Source organism: Lotus japonicus, chromosome 4, assembly GCF_012489685.1.
Source record: "Lotus japonicus ecotype B-129 chromosome 4, LjGifu_v1.2".
Classification (NCBI taxonomy): Eukaryota; Viridiplantae; Streptophyta; class Magnoliopsida; order Fabales; family Fabaceae; genus Lotus; species Lotus japonicus.
This window is the reverse complement of record NC_080044.1, coordinates 11794390-11809679: the sequence shown is the minus strand read 5'-3', so window position 1 is coordinate 11809679 and position 15290 is coordinate 11794390. Positions and strand designations below refer to the sequence as shown.

Sequence of the window (15290 nt, the reverse complement as noted above, 5' to 3'; positions counted from 1 at the left end):
GGATACAGAATTTGGAGCCCAAGACCACCAAATAGAGAAATAAAATTTGTACAACAGCTGATTCAAGAGAACCCCAGAAGATGGGATGTGCAATGTATCAATAGGTACTTTCTCCCCTTTGAATATAATTTAATCTTGCAAATTCCCTTGTTAGAACTCAGTCAGATAGACAAGTTTATGTGGGGACCAACAAAAAATGGAATTTACACAACTAAATTTGGGTACTACTACGCCAAAAAAAGAGACAAACCAGTAGGAGAGTGCTTCAAATCTGGCCTGCAGACCTGAGCTGTACAACCAAGTGTGGAATCTCAAAATCATGCCTAGACAAGCACACTTTGTTCAGAGAATTATGAAAAAAAAACTCTTCCTTATGGTGTGCCCAAAGTGTAATGAAGAGGAGGAAACCATAGATCATGCTCTACGGGATTGCACTTGGGTTCGAAGACTTTGGTTCACATCCCCCCGAGAATCAGATTTGAACAATTTGGAACCTTGTCTTTCATTGATTGGCTCACAGACATTCTACTGAAAGCATCTCAAGAGATCAAAGAACTCATTTGTGCCTTGGCTCATCAAATCTGGTTTGAAAGAAATAAACTGTGCTTTGATGAAAAAGAGATAGAAATGGATTGTGTGATTAGAAAACTTGTATCTGGGCCACAGGGATACCAACAGGGATTACAACAACAAGATCTTAATGGATGTGATAACCCACCCCCCACAATGAACCCAATTGATCACACTTCTCTCCCCGTTCAACCGAAATGGAAACCACCACCGGAGGGTGCCTATAAACTGAATGTGGATGTGGTTGGGCCTTCCAACAACAAATGGGGTGCTGATATTATTATCAGAGATGAACAGGAAAGATGTATGGCTGCTGCAATTAGATGCTTCTATGCGAGTCAGGATGTGGCAACTGCTGAGTGATAAGTGCTCATTTTACGTATATTTGAATATCATTTCAAGCACTTATTTGACTTGTATGCTTGCATTTTTTATCATTTTATCCCCAAAGTAATTGATTTAGTAAGTACTTAGTTTTAACTTAGAAATAATATAAATATTATATATTTCATAAGCTTAACTTGGACTTTTGATGCAGGGAAGATATTCATGAACAATCCAAGTTTAAAGTGAAAAATTGATTTTTTAGAGTTGCAGAGCGCTGAGCACCCAAAAAGGGGCGCTGAGCGCCCAAATAGTTGAAGAAACCCAATGCTGAAGGAAGCAGGGCGCCCGGCGGCCTCTGATGAGCGCCCAGCACCCTGTGACCTCCCTAAACACTTATTAAAGGGCAGAAACTCGATTTTTGTCCCATCTCTCCATTTCTCTTCGAAATTCCTCTCATTTGGGCACCAAAACAGAGCAAGGGGATGGGCTTCATGCAGGAGAGGTCCCTGGGTCTAGGATTGACAGATTGAAGCTCCAGAGCGTGGCGGCGACCGCCGCAGGACCGTGACAACCTCTCGGAGGCGATGGAAAGCTTCTATCGTCGTGGATCCTTCGCCGTTTTTCTGGGTTTCATCTCTTCTTCCTTATCCCTTGTATTTGTTGTTTTTATTTTTGTATTTAGGTGATGCTTTGATTGTTGTAAGCTTTTTCATCAATGTAAATGATAATCTTTCATGTATTGTGTTTCTCTTTGCACTTCATGCTTCTAACCAATCAATTGATAATCAAAAGAGTTTCACTAATTCATAAATAGATCGGAAGATTATTGTGAGTTTGTGTATGCTTAGTTCAATGAAAGTAGACACTTATGTCTTAGGTTACAACACTGTTGTTAAAGTTATGCTATATGTGCTTCAAGTATCGATTGATCCATGTTAGATTTCAGGGGACTAGCATTAGATCGAGAGATTGGTGTGGGTCTGATCCAAGAGAGAAACTTCTTAGTGTATCAATTGTCTTAGGGTGAGAATATCTTGGGTAGGAACAATAGTGAATTTTACGTGACAGGTGGAGTTATGAGTTCTAACAGGAGTTTCCGGGTGAGAACGGAGATTTGCAAGCCTAGGATTCCTAGTCTTAGGATAGATCGGTCATTGGAAATGTCTTTGAGAGAGGACTTGAGCTATATTATTCCTTTTGGGTTTTCTAGATGGTAAGGGATTACGTCTAGGAATTCTAATTGATAGATTCACCTAGGCTAGGGATAGTTAGGTGGATAGCTCTCGGCATCATAAGTGAAATGAACCATTACCTCAGTAAACCTTCTTTTGTTGTTATCTTTTATATTCAAAAACTACAAAAACAATTTATCAAACATCTTTTTATCCGCTCAAATCAATGTTTAACGAGTGGAACTAATGTTAACACAATTCCTGAGGACAATAGACACGTATCTGCTTTACTACGATTGAATCATAAGGGTTTGGTTCCAAAGCACTACAAACAACAAGGAAAAAACCTTTATCAAATTTGGCGCCGTTGCCGGGGATTGTGTTTTGAAATGTTGGTGAAACTAGTGAAATTTTGATTTGAGCTGCAGATAGTGTATATAATGAATGTTTTGTTCTTATGTGTCAAATTCACTAATTTGTTCTTGTTTTTAATGCTTGTTGTAGCCTGATCAACTATAACATGATTTGTGGTTTGGAATTCTGTGAACCTATCTTAGAATGAATAGCTAGTGAATTTAATGTAATTTAGATTCATTAGTCATGAATTGATGCATAGGATAATGTATATAGGTGTTGTCTTGTTCATAGTTGTTTCTGTTTTCTTTCCCTTGTTCTCTTGTTTTTGTTTTTAAATTTCCTAAGAATTCCTCACTTTGGGTTCTTGAATTATCTTTGTATGTTTTCATGTTTAAAATCCTCTTTTGAGTTATTTGAATCAAGATAGAACCAAGAGTTTTGGAAACCATGTGTTTTGGTGTGCTTGTTTTCTCTTTTTAAATTATGTAGTATATGTGATTTAGTGAAGTTGTGTCTAAAGTTTAGTTTTTATGAGCTTCACAAGTTTTGTTTATCATATTGAGATTGTTCAATGAGTTTAGAAGTAAGAAATGTGATAAAATCAAAATTTAGGGGTGTGACTTGTTGAAATGCATGTGAACATTCGGTCAAATTTGGATTATGTGCTTTTGATGTTAATAACCTGCGTGAGACTTCTAACAGATCCAAAATATTATATCTAATGCACATGGAAGGTTGGAATGCAAGGTAGGTAAGTATTGCAAATTTTGAGGTATGTGGTTGTGTGAAAATGGTAAAACAACAAGTCCTCCGAAGTGTTTTTTCTGCATAACTGTGAAAACGTCTTCCAAATGATCTTGAGCAAACTCATTTTTGTGTTAGAATACTTTTCTTCAAGTGTTAGATTCGGTTTTAAGTTAAACTCTTTGATTTTGTAGTGAAAGTGAATAAGAACTCCTCATTGTGTTCTTTCTTAGCCATGAAATGTGATTTTGAGTAAACATGCTCAATGCTGTTTTCTAAGGATATTCACAAGTTTTAAATGACGTGAATGAATGATTTTAAGGCCTATTATGAATGGAATTTGAGAATCGCAAAATTGAAGGCATTGGGTTGTGGAATTGCATGAAAATTGCACTTGAAATGATCTTGGTATTTGAAATTTGATTTTGATGCAATTTGTTTTCAATTGTTGGCTTTTAAGATCCACACAAGTTTCTTAATGGATATGAATGTGTTTGAACCATTTGGAATGTGCTAGAAAGGTTCACATCAAAATATAGCCTATTAAGTTGTGCAAAAGCATGAAATTTGTCTTTGAAAATCTTGCACTGTCAATCTTTGATAAATACATTTGCTTGTTAAATTTTAATGCAATGACATATTTTAAATAATATATGAATATGATTGAATCAATTTACATGATTGAGAAATCTAAAACTCAAAATTTAGCCTGTCCAGTTGTGGTTTATGGGGGTTTTCCGAGTTCTTACACTGTTGAGGCCGCCCAGCGTCCTGGACCTCTGTCACTGGATGCCAAGCGAATTTCATAGGGCGCTCAGCGGTTACCAGTAGGCGCTCAGCGCCTATCACAAAAACAGCATGACAATCCTTACTTTAAATGATCATAACTTTCTCGTTTCTTATCCGATTTGAGTAAATGATCACTCTTTAGAAAGCTCTTCAAGTGTACTTTCATATGAACCTGAGTGTGGGTTGTTTTAATGGAAGGTGTGACTTTTCTAATTCTCTTTTGTGTACTAACATAAATAACAAGTGATTGTTAACAAGAATCTTTTGTTGCTGGTATTTCTTTGCCAAGGACAGTCCAATTTCTCCATAGGGCATGAGATTTTGATTAAGCACGGAATTGCGGGCATAGCATCATGAGGGAGCATTGTTTTGTTCTTCTTTCATTTGTTTTCTTTTAGTTTCTTGATAGTATTCTAGTCTATAGATAATTTAACACTTTTTGTGAAATTCATAGATATATGATTGATTTCAATTGGCATGGTTGATGAAACATCAATAGAATTGCATGATGTGTTTTTAAAATGCACCTTGAATTGTTTGATTCCATGATTTAACTAGTGTTTGCACTCAAAGATTGCATAACTTGATATGATTGTAAGATTCACATGAAATACATAGGCATAACATGAAATTCTTGAAAATCAGAGAATGCTTTGAATCCAAACCATGTGAGGGAGGGTGCCTAAACACTTGTGAGCTGAGAGAATCACTGTTTTTGCATGATTGGTTTTGTTTGAGTCTCCAATTATCATTGTTGTATGGAATTTCTTGGAAATGATCAAGGCATGTTCTTTCTTTAGTGCTTACTCACTCACTTAGCCAAATGACCATAACCTTTTATTAGGAAATCAATTGTTCAACCCCATTGAGCTTGAAAATGAAAAAAATTTGTGACTTATTTCTTGTTTATAACCTTGAGCCTAAAAGGAAAACAATGTTCTCACCTAAGCTGAATAAGTTAAGAGAGCATTTGCAAGATATGGTTATATTCAAGTTGGGGGGAGCTATTGTTGTGTTCAAGTTGGGGGGAGAAGGCTAGTTGTGCTATTTTTGTATGGTTTGTGTATCAATCTATTTGTACATACTTGAAAGTGAAAATTGTACATAAAAAAAGGAGAAAAAATGAAAAAAAAAAAGTAGGAGAAGAGGGATTGAAAAAAGAAACTGAGAAAGAAAAGGGTGAAAAGAAAAGAAAAGAATGGTGAATGAGATAGTTGGTAAAAAGTGAGAGAGTCATTTATGATTTATGATTGTTTTGAATTGTAATTGCTCTCTTAGCTTATTGAGTTTCTTGCATATCCAGAAAAACCAATTATCTTTGAAACCTGACCTCATTACAACCCTTAAAGACCTTAGAGATCCTTGATTGAACATGCAATCTTGATAACTGTGGAGACAGGTAACAAAATCGATTTTTGTGATTCAGTGTGTGATTGAGTGGAACACTTACCTTACTTTGTACAAACTAAGATGTTGAGTGAAAGAGTATTTCCTGGTTCGAAAGGAATGGATTGTATGCCTATTGATTTTCATGATGAATATGCATTTGTGTTACTTTTGTGTTATCTTTTGTGGGCCTCATATTTTGATTTTGGATCATTCAGTTTGAGATTCTGAAAAATCATGCAATGTAAGTTTTGGAGAATTCATATTCCATGCCTCTTGAATGAAAGTCAATACCTTTTGTTTGAGGACAAACAAAGGGTTAAGTTGGGGGAAGTTTATAAGTGCTCATTTTACATATATTTGAATATCATTTTAAGCACTTATTTGACGCACTTATTTGACTTGTATACTTGCATTTTTTATCATTTTATCCCCAAAGTAATTGATTTAGTAAGTACTTAGTTTTAACTTAGAAATAATATAAATATTATATATTTCATGAGCTTAACTTGGACTTTTGATGCAGGGAAGATATTCATGAAGAATCCAAGTTTAAAGTGAAAATTTGATTTTTTTAGAGTTGCAGAGCGCTGAGCACCCAAAAGGGGGCGCTGAGCGCCCAAGTAGCTGAAGAAACCCAATGCTGAAGGAAGCAGGGCGCCCGGCGGCCTCTGATCAGCGTCTGGTACCCTATGACCGCCCTAAACACTTATTAAAGGGCAAAAACTCGATTTTTGTCCCATCTCTCCATTTCTCTTTGAAATTCCTTTCATTTGGGCACCAAAACAGAGCAAGGGGGTTGGGCTTCATGGCGGAGAGGTCCCTGGGTCTAGGATTGACAGATTGAAGCTCCGGAGCGTGGCGGCGACCGCCGAAGGACCGTGACAACCTCTCGGAGGCGATGGAAAGCTTGGGAAAGCTTCTATCGCCGTGGATCCTTCGCCGTTTTTCTGGGTTTCATCTCTTCTTCCTTATCCCTTGTATTTGTTGTTTCTATTTTTATATTTAGGATGTTATAACTTGATGCTTTGATTGTTGTAAGCTCTTTCATCAATGTAAATGATAATCTTTCATGTATTGTGTTTCTCTTTGCACTTCATGCTTCTAACCAATCAATTGATAATCAAAAGAGTTTCACTAATTCATAAATAGATCGGAAGATTATTGTGAGTTTGTGTATGCTTAGTTCAATGAAAGTTGACACCTATGTCTTAGGTTACAACACCGTTGTTAAAGTTCTGCTTTCTGTGCTTCAAGTATCGATTGATCCATGTTAGATTTCAGGGGACTAGCATTAGATCCAGAGATTGGTGTGGGTCTGGTCCAAGAGAGAAACTTCTTAGTGTATCAATTGTCTTAGGGTGAGAATATCTTAGGTAGGAACAATAGTGAATTTCTACTACACAGGTGGAGTTATGAGTTCTAACAGGAGTTCCCGGGTGAGAACGGAGATTTGCAAGCCTAGGGTTCCTTGTCTTAGGATAGATCGGTCATTGTGAATGTCTTTGAGAGAGAACTTGAGCTATATTATTCCTTTTGGGTTTTCTAGATGGTAAGGGATTACGTCTAGGAATTTTAATTGATAGATTCACCTAGGCTAGGGATAGTTAGGTGGATAGCTCTCGACATCATAAGTGAAATGAACCATTACATAAGTGTTTGAGTTGAAAACAATCAAAGGACTAGGTGACGACATTTCTAAATACGTTTTCTTCTGTGTTACCTCAGTAAACCTTCTTTTGCTGTTTTCTTTTATATTCAAAAACTACAAAAACAATTTATCAAACATCTTTTTATCCGCTCAAATCAATGTTTAACGGGTGGAACTAATGTTCACACAATCCCTGAGGACAATAAACTTGTATCTGCTTTACTACGATTGAATCATAAGGGTTTGGTTCCAAAGCAGTACAAACAACAAGGAAAAAACCTTTATCACTGAGGCTTTGGGTCAGCGTTTTTGACTACATTTCGCGGTGGAAACAACCTTTAGAAACTTGGAACTGAAATGGATTGCTTAGAGGTGGTGCGTTCCTTCAAGAATACCAGAAACAGAGAATCACTCTCCTACATTAATGCTATTATGGATGATTGTAGACACTTAAAAACTAGTTTCCTTTCCTTTTGTTTGAGTCATGTTAGTAGGAACCAGTGGCGGTTTCACCGCCTGGCTAGCCTAGGCCTTTGCCCAGGCTCAGTGGCTAAATTTCATTGGACCGTTGGGTCTTTTGTTGGTCTGGAAATATACTGCTTTAATATTTTTGAACAAAGGAGATACACTGCCTGAGCAAAATAAATAAAAATCAACGCTGAGAGAGAGTTGGGCTGCTGCAATCTGGGGCCTTGCGAAAAAGAAAAAAATGCTGACCCAATTCTGTGAAAATAAAACTAATTCTGCGAAAATAAAAAAAAAGCCAACGTAGACCATTTTTTTCTTCTTTCCATTCCCTTTGTTTCTTATTTCTTTCCCTTTCTCATTTCTTCTTCTTTCTTTTCCGTTTCTTCTTCTTTCCCTCTATTTCTTTTTTTCAATTTTTCCCTCTTCTTCCCTCTTGGCCTTTGTAACTCGGTGTCGAATCGAACTCGACGTCTCAACTGGCTGGCGAATCTCTTTTATTTCAGTTTATAACTTATTCATATATTGTATCTATTAGTTCACTTTAAAATTACATTTATATGAATATAGTGTTCATTATTTTACATTTTACTAGAGTGGATTTGTGGTTTTAAAATTTGTCCAGACTTTACAAAAGTTCTGGCTTCGTCACCGGTAGAAACCTCAACTCAGGTGCTCATTTTCTTGCCAAATTTTTCTTATCTCATGTCAATCAAGAGTGGATTGAGGACACTCCAAGTTATATTACTTCTATTGTACCTATGGAAAGTTATCCTAGCACTGTGAAATCTTAAATTTCCCTTAAAGAAAAATTCATCCTAGAAAGGGAAACACGTGGCGTACATGAAATTAACATATAGTTGCCGACATACTCAATGTCGACCAGACCCGCATGATTTTCCACCACTCTTTTAATAGATATTTCTTTTGTAAAGCTTACCTCATGCACGTACATCTCATCAATAAATAAGATAACCCACTCCTGTTGTTTCATAGAACCTCCTCCATAGTAGTTAATACTCAATATCACAATAACAATTATTGCAATGGCTTCTGAAACTCCCCTCAAATTCATTGAGCAGTCAGCTAGCTCGGTTCTAGCGGGTGCCAAAGTTGCGGGCGAGAATACACAATCAACGATCATGAATGGATCTGCAACGGTGGCTAATGCAGCAGGGGATGCTCTAGGTAAGGCTGCGGGTTACCTCAACCCGAACCAGCCCGCCAAACCAGAGGGGTTGGGTGCTGGTGTTGCTAAGTTTACTGGTGGCATCTTCAAAAAGGAGTGATACTTTACCATCACAACAGGGCGTACATGCATGTGTTACTTTTATATTGTATTAATTGTTGCTGTTATGTGCAGATATGGTGTCACAATAATAGACTGCATAAATAGGCTTCATAATAGGGGGAAAATGGCCAAGCTTTTGTTCATATTATGGGGAAGTAATGCTATCTGTTATCTGTCTGTTAATTTTGTTCGTTACTATTACAAGCAAGATTCAAATTTCAACCCAGTTTCTATCCTTCTTCTGCCTATGATGTACTTTAATTTCTTACATATGACATTTGTTGATCAATTGTGTCTTCTTGCCTCTTTAACGTATTTTAACGCCCCTGTTATCATTTCAGCTTATTTTCCTAAAGTCAAATAACGATTACTATCATCAAAATGAGAATTTTAGAGCAACCTCTCAAGTAAACACAAAAAACAAGAATAATTGGCCAATGCCTTGCGTGGTTCTACTACAATGTAGAAAAATTGTGACAGCTTTTAAGGTTTTTTTTAATAATGTTAAAAAAAATTAATTAGTAAAAATGGTGGAAAATTTTTTATTTAGCAAACATAAAATCTGACGCGTATGAGATTCATTGAATTCACAATTTTTTTGAATTCACAATTTATTTTGCGAATTGCAGAGAGTCTATACATGTATAGGCCTAGCTTTTGTATGCACAGACTCTTGCGTGTTTCCAAGGCTTCTTTTCAAGCTAATAAATACTTTGAATTCACAATATTTTTTGCGAATTGTTGTCTGCATGGACTTGACAACTGTTTCCTGGTCAGAGGAGGCAATAACGGTCCGTGGAATTCGCAATAAATTTCGTGACTTTGTAAAATTTATATAATTGATTCTCGAATTGATAAATGAAATGAATCGTGCCTCAAGAGTATTATTGACATATTCAACTAACTTGGAGGTACAAGATTCTACTCCTACATTTTTTGTCATTACACATCAAAAAATAATTCTACTTAATGTTATCTACACAAAATTCTTTGCAGAGTTCACGCTTTTGTAACTATTTCTAAACACAAATCACATGAACTTAACTCACGCTTATAAAACTCAATTTTAACCATATTTAATTCTAGTCAGACTTACGGTTTGTTTGCTTTGAGGGAAGGGGAGGGGATGAAAGAAAAACATGGGAGATATTTTCCCTTTTTGGTTTGTAAGGAAAACATGAAGGAAAGAAAAAAAGGGGTGGGCCCCACCCAAAAATGTTATCCACCCAAAAAGAGAGAAAAGGGTGGAAGATGGCCACAACTTATAAAATACAAAAAATGTCCAACCAATGGAGCAAAAGCGTTGATTATTTACTTGTTTTTTATTATAGTTTTTCTATTATTTTTATATTACTGGTTTAATTTCTTTATTATTTATCTGACAATGACAACATAATAAATACATATTATAATGATACATCTTTCTAATTAAATTATGTTGCAATTTTAGTTTTACTAAACAATATGACAAATGCGATATCATTTTTGATATAAGACATATGTTATAAAAGTAATTTTAATGCAACATTTTTTGAACTGTATAAATTAATTTTAAAATATGAATTTAAATTTTGTTACATATGAATTATTTGTGAAATTTTATTTATAAAGGATAAAATAGTATTTATACATCACAGCTTTTCTTTCCTACCACTTTTTTCTTTTCCATTCTTCTGTACCAAACAACCTGAAAATCATGTTACTTTCCTTTTCTTTCCCTTTATTTCCCTCCTCATACCAAACCAACCATTTATTCTCGCCCGGTTGCCGACACTTGTAGCAATCAATGTCGAAGGGACATTATTGAAGTCCCACTGTCCCACTCCTTTTACGTCTGAATCAATAATGCATACCAGACACGCATCAACAGTTTCCACCACAATTTTTGTTGATATTTCTTTAATAAAGCCGTTCCCATCCATCCAATAAATAAGGATATAACCCAATCCAGTTTTTGCATACAACCTCCACAGTCCAAAGTACTCATCATTCATCACTTACTACAGCAATGGCTTCTGAAACTCCAGACAAACCCACCGCCGAAGAGAAGTACTCAACTAGCGAGCTTTTAGCTAGCGCAAAGGTGGTGAGCGAGGCATCACAAGCGGCGTTGAGGAACGAATCTGACAAGGTGGACAAAGCAAAGGCGGCAGATGCAGCTGGTGATCTTCTTGATGCAGCTAGTCAGTACGCCAAGCTGGATGAACAGAAGGGCGTAGGACAGTACGTTGATAAGGCTGCGGATTACCTCCACGATTATAAGCCTGGTGGTGCTGCTCCTGCTCCTGCTCCTTCCAAACCAGAAGAATCTCAAGGTGAGCATGCTGCTCAATCTGCTGGTGGAGGTGGTTTGGGTGGAGATTTTACTAAGTTGGCTGGTGGTTTCTTCAAAAAGTAGTCATTTTATCACTACGTGTGTCACTGTTTGTATTAATTGTTATGCATGTTAATTTGGTTTCAATTATGGAAGCATTAGAAGTGGATTCATCTTTATAAAAGCAACTATATGTGGATCCTACTACATATGTGAATCCACTTGTTGTTATGTGATGTGATCTTGGACTGAATTAATAAGTTTTATATTAGGGGGAAATTAATGGCTTAGCATTTGTAATTCTGTATATCAGAGTGATGTTATGTATGTGTCTGTGTTTGACATGTTATTTCAGCTAGCTTATAGCTTTTTTGACTAGCTTAAAACTTATTTGACTAGCTTAAAAACTCTATAAAAATGTTTGGTGAAGGAGCTTATTTCAGTAGTTTAAAGCTTAAAGCTTATAGCTTATTAAATATATTCTCATTTTTATCCTTATTATTTTATTAAAATTCAACCTTTATCCTTATATCTTTTTTACTAAATTTATTTACTTATCAATTATCAGTTATTACACTTGTCTCACATCAGTTATCAGTTATCACACTTGCCACACACAAATAATTACTACTTTGGAATAAAACAAATAATTTTATATTACAAATTACTAATTATTTGTTTCATTCTATTTAATTTAATAAAAATATAGAAAATTAAATAAGTAAAAATTAATATTATATTCTTAAGATGATAAATAAATGAAATTAAAATATGTATAATAATTTTAATATTAATATCATATAGGTATTAATATGAAAATAAAGTAATATTAAATATAAAAAACATTATACAAGTATGTGCTTTTATGTCATTTTACAATTTCAGCTTGTTCAACAGTTAGTTTTACCAAACATTTTTGTTCAAATTACGTAGCTTTTCAACTATCAGCTAACTTTTCAGCTATCAGCTAGGCGTGCCAAACATAGCATATGTATTTTTCTTACATAGCTAAATAATATTTGTTGTTGAATTGGGTCATCTTTTCGCATTTGTTGCGAAAATCGAATTCACACAAGATTTCTTGTATGTGTAATCCTGTATAAGGGGAATCTCATCCATTACGATAGGTTATCCAATTTTTTTAATATAATAATAATACTACATATATTGATGTGCTAGGGTACACTACTTATATTCTGGTCCACCGGTAGATTAGAGGATAATTTTGACTTTTTCCCGTCCCTTTACCATTTTTCTCTCCCTTTTCACTTTACCTTTCCCTTTTTTTCTTCCTCCCACTTCTTCCCAACTAGATCGGAACAAAGAACCAGAAGAAGAAGTTGAAATGAAATCCCAATTGGTGATATGAAATGTTGGTGAAAAATTAAAAATTCATGGATATAAAAAACCCAATTCATGCTTTTGACTATGAAATTAATGGATTGAATGTGTCACTACAACAAATAATGGATTTTGGGGCCACTTTTTAGCGGCGGTTGCATCAACCGCCGTCGCTCCTATTTAAAACATGATAGTTCGCGGCGGTTGGTCTTGTCCGCAGGTAAAAGTTTTTTAGTTAACGGCGGTTGAAACCGCCGGGATGTGTTTTCTTAGCTTTGCGGCGGTTTAAACCGCCGGTATCTATTTTTTAATCCAAAATCCCCAAACACGCACGAAGAGAATTGCAGTTCCCTCTATTCCATTCTTTCACCAAAACCTTCGTACCTCACTCTCTGTGTCGCTCACCACGCCGTCCTCTCCATCTCCGTCCTCTCTCACCCCATCGCGCTCTCTTTCACCGACCCATGCCACCAAGGCCCCTGTGGTTCGAGTCCTTCTCCTCACCGTCGACCCATCAGTAGCCACGGCAGAACCTACAATCAATTCGAACTTGATCCTCCTCCTCGGCTTCATCTCCCTTCCGTTTGTCGACGCACATCGCCACGCTCTGTCTCGCATCATCTCTATGGTAGGTTTCACATCTGTTCTATGAAAAATTTGTTTCCCAACTCTTCTATTGAATCAATCCCTAACTCTCTCCTCTCTGGTGGATGAGACTAGATTTTCATTACTCTCTGATGAATTTAGAAGGACGTCACACGATTAGAAGACTGGATTTTCATTATCTCTCAGCTTGAAACCATAAGGTTAGGGTTCTTTGTTGAATTTCCTAATGCAAGTCCAATGTTTTGGTTTCTCTATCCTGCAATTAGAAGGATATTGTCTGGTACTTTGGTTAGGGTTTTTGATAAGTGTTCACTTTCTTTCAGCTTTAGGTCCTTGTTAGCAGCTTCTGGAGTATCTTTTGGAGTCGTTGTGGGTTTCTAGTGTAAGGTTTGTGGTTATCTAGCTCAATTGCAGACCTTAGAATGGAGTATTTTTTTCTCTGGAATTGGTTAAGTTATGGGTTTGAAATCTTCTGAATTTACTTCTTGTTCCTTGTCTTTGGTTATTTCTTCTGATTTCTGCTTTATGTTTCTGATTTGATTTTAATTCTTTTGCTGGTTTCAAGTACTTTTGGTGAGTCTTTTCTTGTGGTTGATATGGTGAATGGTAGGTGTTTGATTTAATGGGAAAATGAAAATATACTAATGGTAGTTTCATTGGATCTAAGTCTTGTATGTGTATGTCCCTGCTGATGTGCTTTTGTTGTGTTGGGTAGGACCACTGCAAAATTTATTATCTTTAATTTCATGAATAGACTAATTGTGGTTTGAGCTTCTCTTTATCTATGGTAATGAGTTATATTTTCTAAAATTTGTTACTCTAGCCTTTGTTGTGATCTGTTTATATATGTGAGGTGTTTTGGGTTTATACCTTGTCTAATGAGGGAAATCTTAGTGGACTAGTTTAGTATACTTTCATGCCATGTATTGTGTTTTTCTTCAATGTCCATCACATGAAAATGGATTATGGGTATGGTGCTATGCTAACTGCTCTTTTGTTTTTTGTTTTTGCCTCAATTTCTCACTTTCTTTTCTGTTTCAGTGACATGTTCATTTCATTATGTAGTTCTTTTGATTGGCTGCATTTTGCTCAAAACATGATGTGCAACCATATGTTCCAACATCTGGAACAACATGGTGTGTTTACGTATGTTGGTGGTTCAATCGCTGAAATCAAGTTATTTGTTGGGCTGCTGACTGTAAGGGGATTCAGAAGATTTATCCTATGCTGTGCGTTTTATCTTCTGAAGGCGTGTTTGTTTTAATCTTGGCTGAAGTAACAAGATTGATAACGTGTGAACCAAGTATATCTCAAAGTTTGAATTTAAACTTACTTGGTTCTGTTATTTTATTCTGGTAAGATTTGATTCCATGAAGATTCTTTCCAGAAGTGCTGTTGTGGACTCTATGACGTTCGGCCCATTGAAGATCCAAGCCTCACGTGAACGTCTATATAAAGGAGTTTATAAACCCTAGCAAAATAGGGATTCTGAGGGTGATATACTGATCTTAGGGTTTATTATTTGAGTCCTGTTGTGAGTATTGTAACAACTTAGTGCTTCCTGTGCTATTGCAAGTACTAAGTTGATATGTTTAGTTGAGTTGTAATCTCATCAAACTTGTTTATTGATAAACATGTCTTGATCGCTGTGGCAGTGGTCTTTAGGGGTTAGAGAAAGTTTTCTCATAGCTTAGAGGAGAAGGGCTAAGCTAGATTCACTTGTTGTAATAGTGGTAGACATTGAAGAGGCTCTATACTAAGGGGGAGTAACTTAGGTATAGGAGAGACTTTCATGTATGACCTGAGAGCTATTACTAAGATAGTGAATTGACTCCTGGATTGGTATCCTCCAGATGTAGGTGATGTTACACCGAACTGGGTTAACAATTCTCTGCGTTTTTTTAGTGATTTATTGTTGCTACTGTGCTGTTTCTACTGTATTAAACGTTGTGGCTTAATTTCTGTATTGTTGTGTAATTGTCGAACCGATTGTCCCAACATCGCGTTTGACATCTGTCCTGTGCGCGAGAACCAGAATTTCAATTGGTATCAGAGCAGGCACCCTATTCTGTTTGGGTGAGTTCCAGGGAATATGTATTCTGGTTTCATGGACAACATTAAAGAAGGAGGATCACTCCTTAGGCCACCTTTATTGGATGGTACCAACTATGATTATTGGAAGGCTCGTATGGTTGCTTTTCTTAAATCTATGGACAGCAAAACATGGAAAGCAATTGTGAAAGGTTGGAAACATCCAGTTGTAGTATCTAAAGAAGG

At 36.1% G+C, this 15290-nt stretch overlaps 1 protein-coding gene across 1 annotated transcript; it reads left to right on the top strand.

Annotated features, from left to right (window-relative positions):
- The first annotated feature begins 10687 nt into the window (after positions 1-10687).
- LOC130710893 (nodulin-related protein 2-like) lies at positions 10688-11345 on the top strand. The gene has a single exon (XM_057560280.1). It carries the CDS (start codon positions 10761-10763, stop codon positions 11148-11150), a length of 390 nt encoding a protein of 129 aa, XP_057416263.1. The 5' UTR covers positions 10688-10760; the 3' UTR covers positions 11151-11345.
- Positions 11346-15290: the final 3945 nt, after the last annotated feature.